The following is a 15,367-nucleotide window of genomic DNA, read 5'->3' as shown; positions in this document are numbered from 1 at the left end:
TTGCAATGATATATAAAAAGAAATTTGAAATTCGTAGCAGTTGCTGGAGAAGTAAGATGTTAATGTTTTACCGTTCATCATTAGCTATCACAAGGGGAAATAAACTTCATGTTGCATTTACCCATTTAAGGCAGGGGCTGACTGCCATGTGTCCTATGGTATGCTATACATGCCTCTCATCCTGGTGTATGTTCATGTCAGATATTGCCAGCTGAGCTTCAACAGTAAAAACACTCAATACTTTGGAGTTCATTTTCAGTTAATCTCAGGAGTTTGGATTCAACTAAGGATGGTTACGTATAATTTTATGTCTATTATGTTATGTAGGTTTAACTTGTTATGTGTTTACTAGAACAATCTCTAATCAGAAACAAATGCTATTTACCAAAGGAAGTAAAGCAACCTGTTTCAGAATGTACTTGATTTTAAAACTAATACATTTGCCTGGAGCTCTTCATCCAATCAATTTGATTTTATAGGTCTGTCGTTTCTCGTTAGAAGCAGGAGATTTTAAGTGTCAGTACAAGAATAAAGTTGTATGACTAGGTGCCCAATAAATGCCCTGTCAAAAATCTGTGTGCTTTGAGTTACGTTCTAGTGTTGATCTACAGCATGTTGTGACTGTAACTTCCATCAATTCTAATACAGTTATGCACATAAATACCAAAGCTCTAAGGTAGGAATTTTGTATTTACTGCTTAAGAGCAATATGTCATGTTGTTCACACTTTAATCTGATCTTCTCCCACTGTGATAATGTGGCTGCTGAAACTGTTGCCCTACTTGGAACAAATGCTACCTCTTTCCTATGAGATTGAATATAAATTTACAGTCTACATGGAGATGGCAACCGAGCGAAGAGTTGTGCCATTCTCTCCCAGTGCTTCTGCAGGCAGACGCCTTCGAGATGTCCTCAGTGCCTCATTCTCCCACTGACAGGGATGATAAACCTGCAGTGAAAGTAGTGGACTAGTACACAGTTTGGTTACAGTTTTCCTATATGACATTTAGCTCTCATTTTTCTTTGTCTTTGTCCCTGGATCTGTGAGATGACTGAAATATTTTTATTTCTCCATCTCTTATCTGTCTTGCCCAGTGTTTGCTGATTCTTAAGCCTGGTTACAAGCACTATATGATGTTTGTAACCTGTGCTTAGCACAATGGCCACAGATCTTAGGAGAAGTCTCTGTGCACTGTTGTAATACAAGCAAAGACAATAAAGAGAAAGCATTATTTAATATGCACTGAAATACTGTGTTTGACATCCACAGAACTATCCTACTACCACAGTACTATGGATTTAACACTAGTAAAAAACCCCAGGTAATACTGATCTTAAATGTTTGCTTTTAAGAGGACAGGGTCCAGATGAGCTGTCCCTGCATTCAACCCATTTTTCATGATTTTCTTTCATCCTTCCTCCCTGTTCCTCTCTGTTCCAGCCCATCAGCGTTGTGGCTAGATGTGATCGAGGCTAATTCAGAGACCTCTCCACAGTGAGATACATAGCACCACTGGACCTCTGCGTTTGAGTTTTCATATAGACTAGTAAAAAAACCAGTGCCAGAGCACGGGCCAGGGCACTGTTCTTCGATTGCACATACTGTTACAGTGTTAGAAAGGTCCCTGACATGGTTTTGGCCAATGTCAAGTAGTACTCCCCAAACAATTCCTACAAGCACCTTCTAGATTAGCATGGACCAGGGACAATTTTTAGAGGGTAAGAGTTCACATGCATAGACACAAGCCATGCCAAGCCAGCTGGCACCCATGGATGGTGTGGCTGTCTTCATAGTGTCCAGGTCATGCCTTCTGAGTTGCCTTTGTGGTCCAAGTGCTCTTGCGAGGAGGGAGGGTAGTCCTCCTTCCCCAAGGGCTGGAAGAAACAATTCTGAGGAATGATGCATGGTTTGCGCATAAACTAAAGCACTGTAACTATAGTGTTTGACAAACATTACTCTTCAGACCAGTCTTCCTGTGGTGAGGGATGCGCTTGGTTTGCTAAAGCCAAGAACTCTTCATGTACAAAGTTGCATGTTCATGAAAGTTGGGTCAAGATGAGCCCATGCACCTGGCAGGCTGTTGGGCCTGCTGGATGCTCCCCACCCCTTTGTGTCTCTGCAAGATAAGAAGTGTCTTCCTAACTAGGGCATTCTTTTGGCTGACCTGTTTTAATATTCACATGGCAGATATAAGTAGATCATGTAAAACTGCCAGAAAGGAGTGTAAGTCATAGCCATTGCTGTTCGATGCTGGTTAAAGACCATGTATTCCTTTAAATGGTTTAGCAGCTTCCATGGATTTGCTGAAAAGTACTTAGAATAAAGCAGGTTTTTTTCTAGGACAGGACATTTTTAAATCCAGTCACTTACTTATTCTCAGCTTTTCCAAGCAGAATTTGTGTCAGCTAATCCAATTGTTTGCGGAGAGGCGGCTACTGCAATTTGTGCCTGACTAAGTGCTAAACAATACAAATTCAGCCACTGGGACAGCATTTGCTCACAAGGCATCTGGAAAAAGAGCTGTAATACTGCAATTCAGTGAGACCAATGTCTCACGTTTAGCCGGGACTTGTAATAGGCCTGTTATCAAAGTCAGCCAGGATGTCACAGGCAAAGGATGGTACAGTAGGCAACTTATCACTGTTCTCTGCCGACATCTAGCCGATTAAAATGATTCGATCTATAGCTGTTACTTGGAATAATGGGGATGAAGTTGTTGTAATAGATCATTGTTACAGAATCAATTCCCCCCACTTTGAAAGTGAAATCTTGTATTTTACTGCAGTGTATGTATACACACCTCTTTTATTTGTATAGCAACAGAAAGCTGTTATGCTAAGAGAGTGAGCTGTTCACTGACATTAGCTTCTGGCATCCGCCTCCAACTGCCTCCTGTGTGGCTGCAGAACAGGATCCTCATCTATCTCATCCCATCCTCGGCGGTGCCCAGGGCAGCTTCTTAGCGACAGCATTCAAGGTTTAGCATCAGCCTTGATGGGGCATCCTCTGCTGTCTCCTCTGCTGATTAACTTGCCAGAGAGAGAGAGAGAGAAAATTGCCCAGTCTTTGAAAGTGATGTCTGCATCCTCATCCCAGTGCATTTTATAACCTTTTGTTAGGGTACGTGTCCTTCCAGACTTGGGCATTTATAAATGAATACATTCTAATAAAATGTCTTGCTGCAGGGCAGACTGCCAGCCCTTCCTGTTACAGGCAGCAGGAGGTACCTGCAGCAGCAGCCAAGGAGCTAAAAATAATGAGAAATGGGAGAATTTTTGGCTAATAGTATGTCCAGGCTGCATACTATATGTTAGCTAAGTACAATGTATTTTAGAAAACATCCCTATAATGGGAAGGTACAAAGGAAGATATGTTTTGACTGGGGAAGCAACGCTCTTCCACTTCGTATTAGTAAAATTTAGTGATGGAGTCTCAGAATAATAGATCCCCTAGTTTGTCTAAATAAATAAATACATTATGAAATACGTTTGCTCATAGTAGTTTGCGTGTGCTATGCTAAATGACAGTTTATCTTGCTTCTAGTTCTGCTTCATAAGCAAACAAACAAGCTGTTGCCATTGCTTTACTTTGTGCACGCTCACAGTTAATTGCTAAGTACAAATTTAGAGATGCTGCTTCTTTAGCGAGAATTACCCATAAAAATGACAGAAACTTTCTCTTTTATGCAAATCTCAACGGACTTCTGAAATGTCTTTTTTTTTATATAAATATTGCATTCCTAAATGAAGATAATTGTCTCTTGTGGTAGAAGTGTTGGGAAAAAAACCCAGCATAAAACAGGCTTATAATATTTTTACTGTCTTGCTTTGATTTGAAATATTTTGTGGGTTTTGATGCCTAGAAACTTTTATCACCGTCTCTGTCATGGACTGACTGCTGGCAGACAAACATAATTTTGATTATATTTTCCTAATATTTAATCTTTTCCTCTCTGCTGTTTTTAATTTCACTTTGCATTTATGAGGAGGATGAACTTTGAGTCACCTGGACTGTTCCTTCATATCCTCTTGGCTTGTCTCCTAATTATTCAGTATTAGCAGAGGGATTTTTATCCTGCCTTGCCCTTTCCTTCCAGTTTCCGCAATACCTTTCATTTTTTAGTCTTCTGGGGTTTATTTTATATTTTGGTGTCTTTGGCACTGGTATATACAGTGAGATACAAGACCGTCCAATACATGTATCACAGATAGGTAGTAGAGGCCATCCGTGCCTGTGTATCACTAGAGGTTTGCAGTCATTTCCCTTGTTGAGAGTCTTGTACAAGCACTTGAGATTCTGCTCAGGGCCTTAAAAATCATGGCCTTTAAAGGCATGTGAATTCAGGCACATAAAATTATCTGATTGAAAACAGAATCAGTGAGGTTAAAGCGAAGGCATTCTCATAATGAATTCTGTGGAATGGAGCTGGATAAACCCTTGTAAATGTACCTGATTTTCATCTGTCTCTCTGCTAAAACTGCAGTTTTTCTGTGTTCCTCATGCCATATCTGTATTTTATCTTTTCTTTCATCCTGTCCTTAGTGCTGTCAAAGAGTCTGCCTTCAATGGGACTTGGTGATCAGACTGTGTGGTATAATTTGCACACGTGATGAATGGAACAACAAAATTAAAAACAGTCTTCCTAAATGCTCTTAATTTTGTTTGTTTAAAAAAGTTTGGGGGAACGATCCATTATTGTAGCACATCCGCTTCTCCTATAGTGCTATAGACTTTGTAACTGTTGGTTAACTAGGGAAAGGACATATTTACTGAAGTGCATGTATTTTCCAAATGGTTTAAGCAGAGCACTTTTACATTAACTGATAACTTTTGCTTAAGAGCTTGATTATTGAATAGCTAGCCATGTTTTTTTAATTAAGTTACTATTTTTTTTTTTCATGAAGTCACAGATTGCCTTGTTCCACATGTTGAAGATGCAGAGATTCATAACAAGACATACAGGACTGGCGATAAGTTAATAATCAGCTGTCATGAAGGATTCCAGATCCGTTACCCTGACTTAGACAACATGGTTTCAATATGTCAAGACGATGGAACATGGGATAATCTGCCCATTTGTCAAGGTTTAGTACACCAGCACATCCTGTTCTATATAGCTCATGCACCTTGTGATAGTTTGCCAACATTTTTTTTCTACAGTTGTAAGGATGTTAGTGGTCTGATAAGCTCCACTGTACAGTATTTGAATAGTGCTGCTGCTAAGACTTTTTTGATTTCTCTTCCCTATTGCTCACTGCAGGAAAGATGCCGCTTTCTGAACATACCCATACTTGAATACTACTTTAAATATTGCTTTTTGTTTGCTAGTCTAAAATCTGACACAGATACATTGCATTTTAAAAAATAAATCAGGGTTAAATGAGTCAGAAGTTCATCGAAAGATCTAATGGGCAACAGACATTTTCGCACCAATTGATTTCTGGAAAGATTTAAACTTATAACTGCAATTTACCTTTCTTTGCCTTGTGCAGCAGGCAGGGTAGAGGAGAGAAGCTGGAACCTGTTCTTCTATCAGAGTTTTCAGCAGAGTTGTTGATCAGGTTCACAGTCTATTAAACCTGTAGGTATTGACTGAAAATTCAGGGTGTGTGTAGGAATGATTTTGGCCAGAAAAGCCATTAGCCGTAGAACCAGTAGTTTAGCAGCATGAGATCCCAGCTTCGCTTAGACTGCGAGAAATGGCTGGGGGTAAGCCAGCTTTAGCGAATGGAAATTCAGTAACCCTGGGCTGCTACTACCTTTACATTTCTAACACGCATGTGTTATTACCATTGACTTGATTTTAACCAATTCATGTCCTGGTAACAAGCTTGACCAGCTGAACAGGATCAAGAAATTTTTACTGTCTCTGCTAAGGTGAAGACTGGGTTAATATTAACTTTCCTCAAACCCATCTGTCATCTCCTAAAGCTACCTGTTCTCTGTAGGCACTTAATTACACCATCACATCAATTTGCAAAGTTGGGGCAGGCAGGTAGGGAGCTGAGACACTTCTTAGAAGTGACGGTGGCAAGGTGAGACTCATAAGTCAGGGCTTGGTGTTTCTGGTGTAAAGTGATGAGACTGATGGGTGCCAGAGTCAGAAGTTACAGGAGCTTAGGTTGTATGGGTCTCCACAGTTAGGACCCTTGGTTTGGGGCACAGAAAACTGCCCCCCAAGGACTTGTCTTAGACTATGTAGGCACAGACATGTAGAAGCTTAGGGACATTACAGGAATAGCTCAGTGTTTTAGATGCACATGTTGTATCTGAATAGGGCTAACAGAAAAGGGGAGTTTTCACAAACCCATGAAATCTGGACACTAGTTCTGGGGTATCTTATCAGCAATGGCATTGTGTGTGGCAGTATGAAGTATACAGCCCATTTTTGAGAGTGGGTGCACCTCACATCTAATTAAGGTAGATTAAGACTGTTGCCGTTAGGGGAGATGAATACTCAAAAGATTGATTTGCAGGTACTGTTTCCCAAAGGTCCATGTGGAAATTTTGTGACAACCAGTATTAACTGAGTAACCAAAAGTACCCCAAGTACCTGCTGGCTTATTACTTTCTCCTGTTGCTGTATTTGTGCTATGAAACACAATCAATTGCTGCTACTCAATATTTGATATTAACTGCTTTTCAAAATAAAAGCAGTGCTAATAAAACTAAGAAATCAATTGCGCAAGAGCCAAGTGCTGTAACTACCAGAGAGGTAAATAATAGGCAATTCAGATTCAATTATCTGCCGTATTTTGCCAAATTCTCAAATTGTTCTCAAATTGTCTCCAGAATTTTCTTTTTGCTATGTCAAGCACTAACAATATCAAAGGCACTTGTCTACTTGCACTAGGTAGGCTGTCAATTACATTTCTGTGGCACTTTGATTACAACAGGCAGGGGAGTCTCATGACACTAAGATGCCTTTTTTTCTGCCAGAGCAGTGGGAAAGGACTGTAAAGCATGTAAGAAGCCAACCTCAAACTATTTTTTTGCCATGAGATAACATTGATAATTACTGATCTGAAATGATGTGAAGTACTTAGGAAAAAAATGTCAAAATGAAGTTTTCAAGCAGCTCGAGATGTTTGGAGACCTAGGGATTTTTGCAAACACTTGGCTGTCATGCAAATTCAAGTAAATCTCTGTCCTGCATTACAAGGAACCCAATGAGCATTACAATTCTGAGCCAGCAGGACAACATTTTCCCTGATACAGCTCAGAGGAGAGTGAGCATGGTCTTGCTTGGGCAGTCTGAGCTCTTTCTGTCACACTGGAGGCTGCTTATATCATCCTGCTCAGTGGGCTGCTCAGTTTCCAGGAACCAATGTGTTGTGTGTGGGGCATACTTGATCAGGTCTATGAGCAGAAGCCAGTATATAGGATGCTTGAAGCTTTATTTGAACAGGGAGATAACCAGCTAGTAAAACAGCTATCAAAACCATTGCTCCGGTAGTACAGTGTGCTGTAAAAAGCTTTCAAGCTTTTTCTGTTTTTTTCCTTTTGCTTTCGTCCCTCTCCCTCAAAAGACCATTGCAAGGAAATCAGCACTTGAAGTGCTGCTGAGACTTTTTCTTTTACAGGCCAGTATCTTACAAGTAGTTCTCAGACTGGTTTTAGTTCCCCCCTTAGGCTTAAAATTATGAACATCCTTCAAAAATTCCTAGTAGTGGCAAGAGACCTATTTATGGATTGCCATAATGTGGCTCTTGTTAGTCTCGTAACTTTATAATATTATTTTTCATTCCCTGATTACTAATCATCTTTCCTCCACATTATTGCAAATTAAAAAATCAACGGTATTAAGTATTGCCCAGAGGGTCATTTCTGAGGCCATGAGGAATTATTCTTTTGCTCTAATACAAACTCTTATCTAAGTACCAGCTCAAAACAGACTCTGGATGTATGTGAATGACATGTTATAAAGTCATGTCATCTATTCGATTCACCACTCTTTCTTGCACCAAATATGGTTGATGACCCTTTAACTGTCACCACTCAGTACCATGCATGGTACAAATCCCTAAGCAGCAATTCCAGTAGAACGTAGTCTCTGACTACATTTATAGTTCCTGGTGATAACAGGTACCTTAATTTTTTGATAACCTAATCCGACACTTCGTTCAGTGTTTATCATTAGGTTGCTCATAGGAAGTTATGTCCCTTTGGACTTTTCTCAAACTGGAATTTCAAAATCATTAATTCTTTAACATTTGTGTGCATTTTGTCACAGGAGCAGTTTTAATATTAAAGATGGTTTACATGCCTGTCAGTTTTAAGAGGCGGAATAAATCTCATGGTGTATATAAATGACAATCTTTGTTTATTAAAGATTCTACCTCAAGAAGAAATTGCCATCTGCTAAACCAGTGAATGTTTGTGAAACAAAATACTGTCATTTTCAGTAAACCTTTCCTGCATTTGCTGAGATGAATCCCACGCTAGCAAAGTGTGTGGGCTAAACAATAAAAGGGTTTGAAACAGGATAATGAGGCATGTGTATCTGAGGGAGATCATGCAGACATGCCATTCACAGTAGAGAAGATGAAAAATATTGCACTCCTCAGTTTAGGAATTATAACCAAGATGTGTGAAGATGACTGAGATAAGCAACTGATAATAAAAGATACCTCCCTGTTCTTAATTTGCAGGTTGCCTGAGGCCATTGGTTCTTCCTCATAGTTACATTAACATATCTGAGTTCGAGTCCTCCTTCCCCGTAGGAACAGTGGTGTATTATCAATGCTTTCCTGGATATAAACTAGAAGGGGCAGAGTTCCTTGAGTGCATGTATAACCTTATCTGGTCAGATAGCCCACCTAGGTGCCTTGATGTGGAAGGTAAATGTCTAATTTTTTTTTTTCTCTTTCACTTTTGCAAAATCGGCATGCTCTGTATGATTTTAACTCAGGGCTAGAACCACAGTTTGGCTATATGTAATGTTTCCGCAGGCCACACAGAGCCTATCTGGTTTTTGTTGCGTGCAGCCTATTGTGGTTCACTGCAGCATTAGCTCTTGGTGTTCACTAACTAATGTTTGCTCTCTCAGTGTCTGAAGTGCAGGAGTGGAAGCTCTTAACGATGATTGCTTTGCCCTTAAAATGTAAATTCTTTGTAGCTTTTCTAATAAAGATACTGAGGAAGTTATGGGATTCACATTTGTGTGCAGATGGTCAGAGTTTCTATAGATATGGATAGATTTCCATGATAAACTAAAAAATAGTCCATAGAAACTCTTAGTCTGGGCTATGCCAGCTGCAAACGTTATTCAGCGCTACATGGTGCTGCATGCTTGAATATTTGTTTTCTCTCGTAGTAGTTAACCTTAAAGAAGAATTTGCAACTAAAATGACTGAGCTAATTTATTGGTTAGGAACATAAAAACCATTCAGTGTGAAACAGAGGTAAATCACACCAAGCCAAAAGGAATAATCCGTAATTATAGCTGCAGTGCTGGAATGGAGGATATTGTAGTGCATTTATATGTGCATCCCATACATTTAAAACAAAGATACTGAATGGATTGCTCTATACACTGTCAAAACCTTGTGTACTACCTTCCTCCATCTTCATGCTGCATTTTGTATGAAACATCCTAGGAAGTCATCAGAATCCAAGTACATCCTCTGCATTTCATTCCCCTAAAAGGACTACATTTTTGCTCTATTTCAAGCCTGTGAGGAAGCTATCTATATGTAGAAATTAGCTAAAGGCATTTATAGAAATTCATATGTGATGCTTACGTTGCTGAGCTAAATGCTAAGCATTCTGGAAGTGCAAAAATTTGCCAACAGCATCAACAAAGTGATATACCGCACAAAAATAATAAAATAATATCCTTATTTTTAACTGACAATTCAAGTTCCAAAATTCAAAAATGCCTTTGCAATTTTGGAATGACATCACAAGATTATTTATTTATTTATTTATTTATTTATTTAGCACACCATAAAAAATTAATCCCAAATCAGCTCTCTGTAAGCCATTTTTGGAAGGTTTGTTTGTTGTTGTTTATAGCATGAAAATACATTAAAAAATCAGAAGGGCCCTGTTAGGCTTAATCCAAACAGTATAACTGTTTCAGTAAAAATTACAATTCCCAGTTAGGAAAATAAGAGCATTAAAATACAGAAACGCAAGTGTGTGAAGCAGAAAAGGCTGTGTCTTACCCTCACTTAACTTAGGTGAGCATTCCAGCTCCTACCAAAATACCCGAGAAGACTCATATGTTCATTGTTTATTGCTTGTATTATAAAGTCATGGAGAGGCTCTTTTTTTTCATCATCTGAAAGATGAGATAAGAAGTTCTGCCCTGACAGTTCTACCTTTTAAATAACATGTCAAAAGTTATCATCCCCAGTCAACTATGAAGAATGTGTGACGGGGGGATCATTGTGTGCCAGACACTGGGTCAAGGCCATCTAGGAGGTCTCCTGAGTTTTGATTTAGATCCAGACTCCCTTTTAATCATTTTTGTATTGCACTCTTTAAATGTTAAAACTTTCCATGGTGATTTCATGTTGGCGTCCCATCTGTGCACATGTTGAGTGAAACACAGGAGACCAAAGTCTAGAGCATAACGCATGGAAGAGCAGGTTCTCCTCAGCTTTGGGGTTGTCCTTGCTTCTGTTGGGGCAGAAGAGAGAGCAGCATCACTAAAAGGTCACCCCTGACAGCTCCCCTTGTGAGCTCTGTTGTAGGGATGCTTCAGCTGGTATGCAGCGAACTACAAAATTAAATCCAGATAGGGTAAATCAACTTGAGATGCCCTCGTTTGAAAGTGTTTGCTCAAGTGATTTATGCAAGGAGTGCCAATCTCCAGGCATCTTATTACAAACCACTACTCTTAATTAGTGGACAAAACTCCCTCCTGGCATGTTTTTTATTCTGCACCTTGCATACCAATGTCAAGCTCATTTTTCAGCATTCCTTTTATGTGTGAGGTATAATCTCGCCAAGCAGTATTTTTCACAGAGGAAATCTGGCAATAACAAATTAATTCCATTTATTTATTTCCATGATCAATTCAAAATTTATTCTAATGACATTTCTTGCTCAGTATTTTAATATGGTGATGATTCAAAGCAAATGGTTGTTGGGAAGCTATACTAAAGCATTTTAGAGCTTTTATTCTGCTATAAAAAATGCTGCTTACAGCTTTCTCATTTTGGTATATGTTCTTCTTGAAGCTTACACAGAAGGAATTTCTTAAATGTGTGTGTAATCACATAAATGCTATATGTCAATCTCGTGAATATTTCCCTCTTTGTTAGGCCAAATAAATTCTGAATGAAGGGTTTGTAGCTCCATTTAAATAAGTAGTTACACCAGGGACCGCTCAGCTCCCATCGTACGGCATGTTTTCTGATGTTCAGTCCAGTCTTATTCTCAATATTGCCAAGTGCAGAGCTTCCACCAACTCTGGAAAGAGACTAATTTTTGCTAATAGGGAAGAAGATTTTTCTGATAATTAAAATCGCTGTGGCTTTAGTCACAGCAGTGCATAAAAATTGTGTTACCTGGTACTGAAGTGCAGCCAAAACTTCAGAGTTATGCAGCGGCTTCCCAGAAGCAGCTGTTTGAGTCTGATCAGGGAAGTTGTTATAGCTCAGGCAAATAAGGATGCCTCTAGCTCAGATTGCCAAGTATTTACTGGTATGAGAAGCTTTTCTTAAATGCTTGTACCTTTGCTAATTTTAAAACATTCAGATTGATTTTTGAGTGTCTGCCTCAAGCTGAATCATTTGGGAAGCTTCAGTTGAAATGGTTCAGCTATATCTGAGAATGACGATGGAGGAAATGGTGCCGTTTTGCCAGTGCTAGAAAATTTTACAGCCATTTAGAGGATAAGATGAAGCATCTTAACACTGTGTTTTCTTCTCCTTTAAGTCCTCGATTTACATCTTTAACTCTCTTATTATCCGTTTTTCTAGTGGAATTCCGTAATTATGCAGAAGTTTTTTAAACTTTCCTTTGCAATGAAACTCGCTAGACACTTCCAAGGATATATGAAAATCTAAGGAAAGTGTGAAAGTGTTACTTTTATTTATATGATTTTTAGATTACCAATTGGGGTTCATCATCCATCTGTAGAAATTGATATAGATTAGTGATTGCTTTCTGTAAAATCAGATATGCAGAAGATGGGTGGAAAACCCCTTAAATTGAAGATTACCACATTGGGTATAAACATTAATTGTAAAATCAGATGGCTTCCAGAAACACTGGAGGAGACCAAACACTTGAAAACATACCAGTATGGAACTCTGTGAAATTAAATGTATGGAACCAGGAAATGTTTATGATATGGTACTTTAAGGTGAATAAAGACATTACACAGGATTTGGAGAAATTTAAAAAAAAAAAAAAGCAAGCCTGTCCATTAGGACTTTGGGAATGTGATCTGCATATGATTACACATCTTGCCATCTGGACTCTGTATTTTAATCTTTCTTGCCATTTGGAAGACTTCCAAGAAGGTGTAAGGAATTGTTCTTATAGAGTACTGAGGTGAAAGCAGGCAAAGAGAGGAAAGGCTGGAAGAATTTTATTCTAGTATTAATACTAGAATATAAAGCAGTTGTGTAGATAGTGTAATTTCTATTTAAGAGTAAAAGGAAAACAGGTTGATTGAATTTGCCAACAGACATAATCCTGTTATCTGGAATGTCTGGTTTCAGCATTGTCTTTGTTGAACAGAAAAGCCGGTCCTACAGGTAATCAGAATTATTGCAATATCAAACCTTCACTCTACATGCTAGGATCAACAGATTCTCTAGCTGAGGTTAAGCTTGAAAGAATGTGAAATAGAAAATATTTCAAATTTTTGTAGGTAGATTCAAAATGAAGATGAAACATACATGAGGAATAGACTTCAAAGGAGAGATTCAATACGTAGAAGAGAGGAAAAACATAGAAACAAACTGAAAGCATTTCCAAACTGTGGCATATAAAAACACCTCATTGTGAGGGAAGGTGAAAAGACAGAATGCTAAGCAACCACCAATTACAGAAAGGATCCTGAAAATTACAGAAACTGTGGAAGAAAAATAGGAGAAGGAAGGAATTTTAAAAATTGCACAACAAAGCCAGAGGAAGGGAACCCAAAAAACCCCTACCTGGAGCCCCAGGAATTTTCTGAAGAATAAAAGGGGATTAGTCATAGGAAAATATGCTACAAATAAAAAAATATTCTGGAAAGACGGGCAAGAATACAGGACAGAGCTTTAAAATTATTCTTAGAAACCTGAGGACAGAGACTCATAGAGGCGGTCTGATAATTCTGACATAGAACCAAGAAAGTAAAGAGCATGAAAGAGCACTGGAGGAGGGTGATGTTACACGTGAAATGCCATAGACACTTATTTCAAAACAAAGTAGCTTAAACTTTCTAACCAATTGCACACAGGATACTTTGAAGGAAAGCTTCAAAAATCTTCATTCTTATATAACAGCCGCTAATGCCATGTGCAGTGATTGACACCAAGCTATACATTTGATAAACTATGCCCTTAAAATATTTTAAGTTCTTGATGGAACGTACAGCAATACACTGAGAAAAAAAGATACAAGTCAGCCTGTAATCACTTTATGTTCAGGAGTCTGAATAAAGTAAGCAATCCTAAGCCTGAGATATTGTACATTGGTATGAATGGATTTCTCTCTGTGTTTCTTTGTTGACATTGAGAAGGCTTTAGATAAATGCCAACATGACAGACTGATGCGTATCCTCAGGGAAGATAATGTTGATGCAGCAGATCTCCCACAGATAAAAAACCTTTAGAGGGAGCAGAGGGCAGCAGTACAAGCAAGTTGTGAAACCCTGTGGTATTAAGAAATTAAGAGAGGTAGATGCCAGGATTCTGTTCTATGTTTACACCTACTCAGCTTGCAGACAGGAGGGACACTAAATTAAATATCGCTCAACTGCCAAAAAGGTCATCCAAATTAACTGAGTTAATGTTAACATAAGATGCACTGATAGCCTTGTTTTTAATAGCTCTGACTAGAATGGCATTTCAGAATATAGTCACTGCCTACAACAATTCTTCTTGAGACTCAGGAATGACAGCCAGCAGTAAAAGCTCAAACAGCAGCAGACAACAATATAGGTAAGCACCTTTACTTAGGCAACACCTTTACATCGCTGACACCTTTAGCCTGATGGCCAAAGGATGAAATAGGCTGATAGTGTTTCACCCTGGGGGTGATAAAGTCGTAGAAGGCAAGTGTGATGAAGTTTAGAAGGATAGTTTTCTTTAAAAAAAGTCATTCAATAATTCTACATGTTTCTGCACTGTAGACAGTTAATTTGTTCATCACCCAGGAGTGCAGAAATGATATGCCTCTGATCACCCTGTGTAAATGTGGAAGTTGAACACTTTAAGGAGCTGCCCATAGTGACTTGGATTTTTGTGCTGTTGGAGAATGCTGAAATTCATCTGTACACCTTTACCCACAGCTGAAGAGCTGTGGAAAAGAATTTAATTCAGAAAGAGCACAGTGACATGAAATACTAGGCAGACAAATCATGTTCTTCTGTGGACATACTGCTTAATAATCATCCAAGCTCTTAACTCCAGCAGGTGTATTGCAAAGCGAAACAGAAAGAAAACTGGACCACATTTCGAGACAGAATGTAACACAGAGTCACAGAACGTTAGGGGTTGGAAGGGACCTCAAAAGATCATCTAGTCCAACCCACCTGCCAGAGCAGGACCACCTAGAGTAGATCACACAGGAATGCGTCCAGGCAGGTTTTGAGTGTCTCCAGGGAAGGAGACTCCACAGCCTCTCTGGGCAGCCTGTTCCTGTGCTCTGTCACCCTCACAGTGAAAATTTTTTTCCTTATGTTAATGTGGAATCTCCTGTGCTCCAGCTTGCACCCATTGCCCCTTGTCCTATCCTTGGCCATCACCAAGAAGAGCCCGGCTCCATCCTCCTGACGTTCGCCCTTTACTTTACATTTTTATAAACATTACTGAGGTCACCCCTCAGTCTCCTCCAAGCTAAAGAGACCCAGCTCCCTCAGCCTTTCTTCATAAGGGAAGTGTTCCACCCCCTTAATCATCTTTGTGGCTCTGTACTGGACTCTTTCAAGCACTTCCCTGTCCTTCTTGAACTGAGGGGCCCAGAACTGGACACAATATTCCAGACGTCGTCTCACCAGGGCAGAGTAGAGGGGTAGGAGAACCACTTTTGACCTACTGACCACACCCCTTCTAATCCACCCTGGGATGCCATTGGCCTTCTTGGCCACGAGGGCACATTGCTGGCTCATGGTCATCCTGCTGTCCACCAGGACCCCCACGTCCCTTTCCCCTATGCTACTCTCTAACAGCTCAGTCTCCAACCTATACTCGTGCA

General features: G+C 39.4%; 1 protein-coding gene across 1 annotated transcript in view; it reads left to right on the top strand.

Annotated features, from left to right (window-relative positions):
- SUSD4 (sushi domain containing 4) overlaps window positions 1-15,367 on the top strand; it is a 96,899-nt gene that overhangs the window by 68,285 nt on the left and 13,247 nt on the right. Inside the window, exons 3-4 of the mRNA XM_086460364.1 lie at window positions 4,906-5,085; window positions 8,653-8,841. Of these exons, the coding sequence (XP_086316490.1) occupies window positions 4,906-5,085; window positions 8,653-8,841 (369 nt within the window). The remainder of the gene's footprint in view (window positions 1-4,905; window positions 5,086-8,652; window positions 8,842-15,367) is intronic.

Source organism: Leptosomus discolor, chromosome 2 (genome assembly GCF_034619465.1).
Source record: "Leptosomus discolor isolate bLepDis1 chromosome 2, bLepDis1.hap2, whole genome shotgun sequence".
Taxonomy (NCBI): domain Eukaryota; kingdom Metazoa; phylum Chordata; class Aves; order Leptosomiformes; family Leptosomidae; genus Leptosomus; species Leptosomus discolor.
Note: the sequence above shows the minus strand (reverse complement) of the source record. Positions and strands in the feature narration are given on the sequence as shown.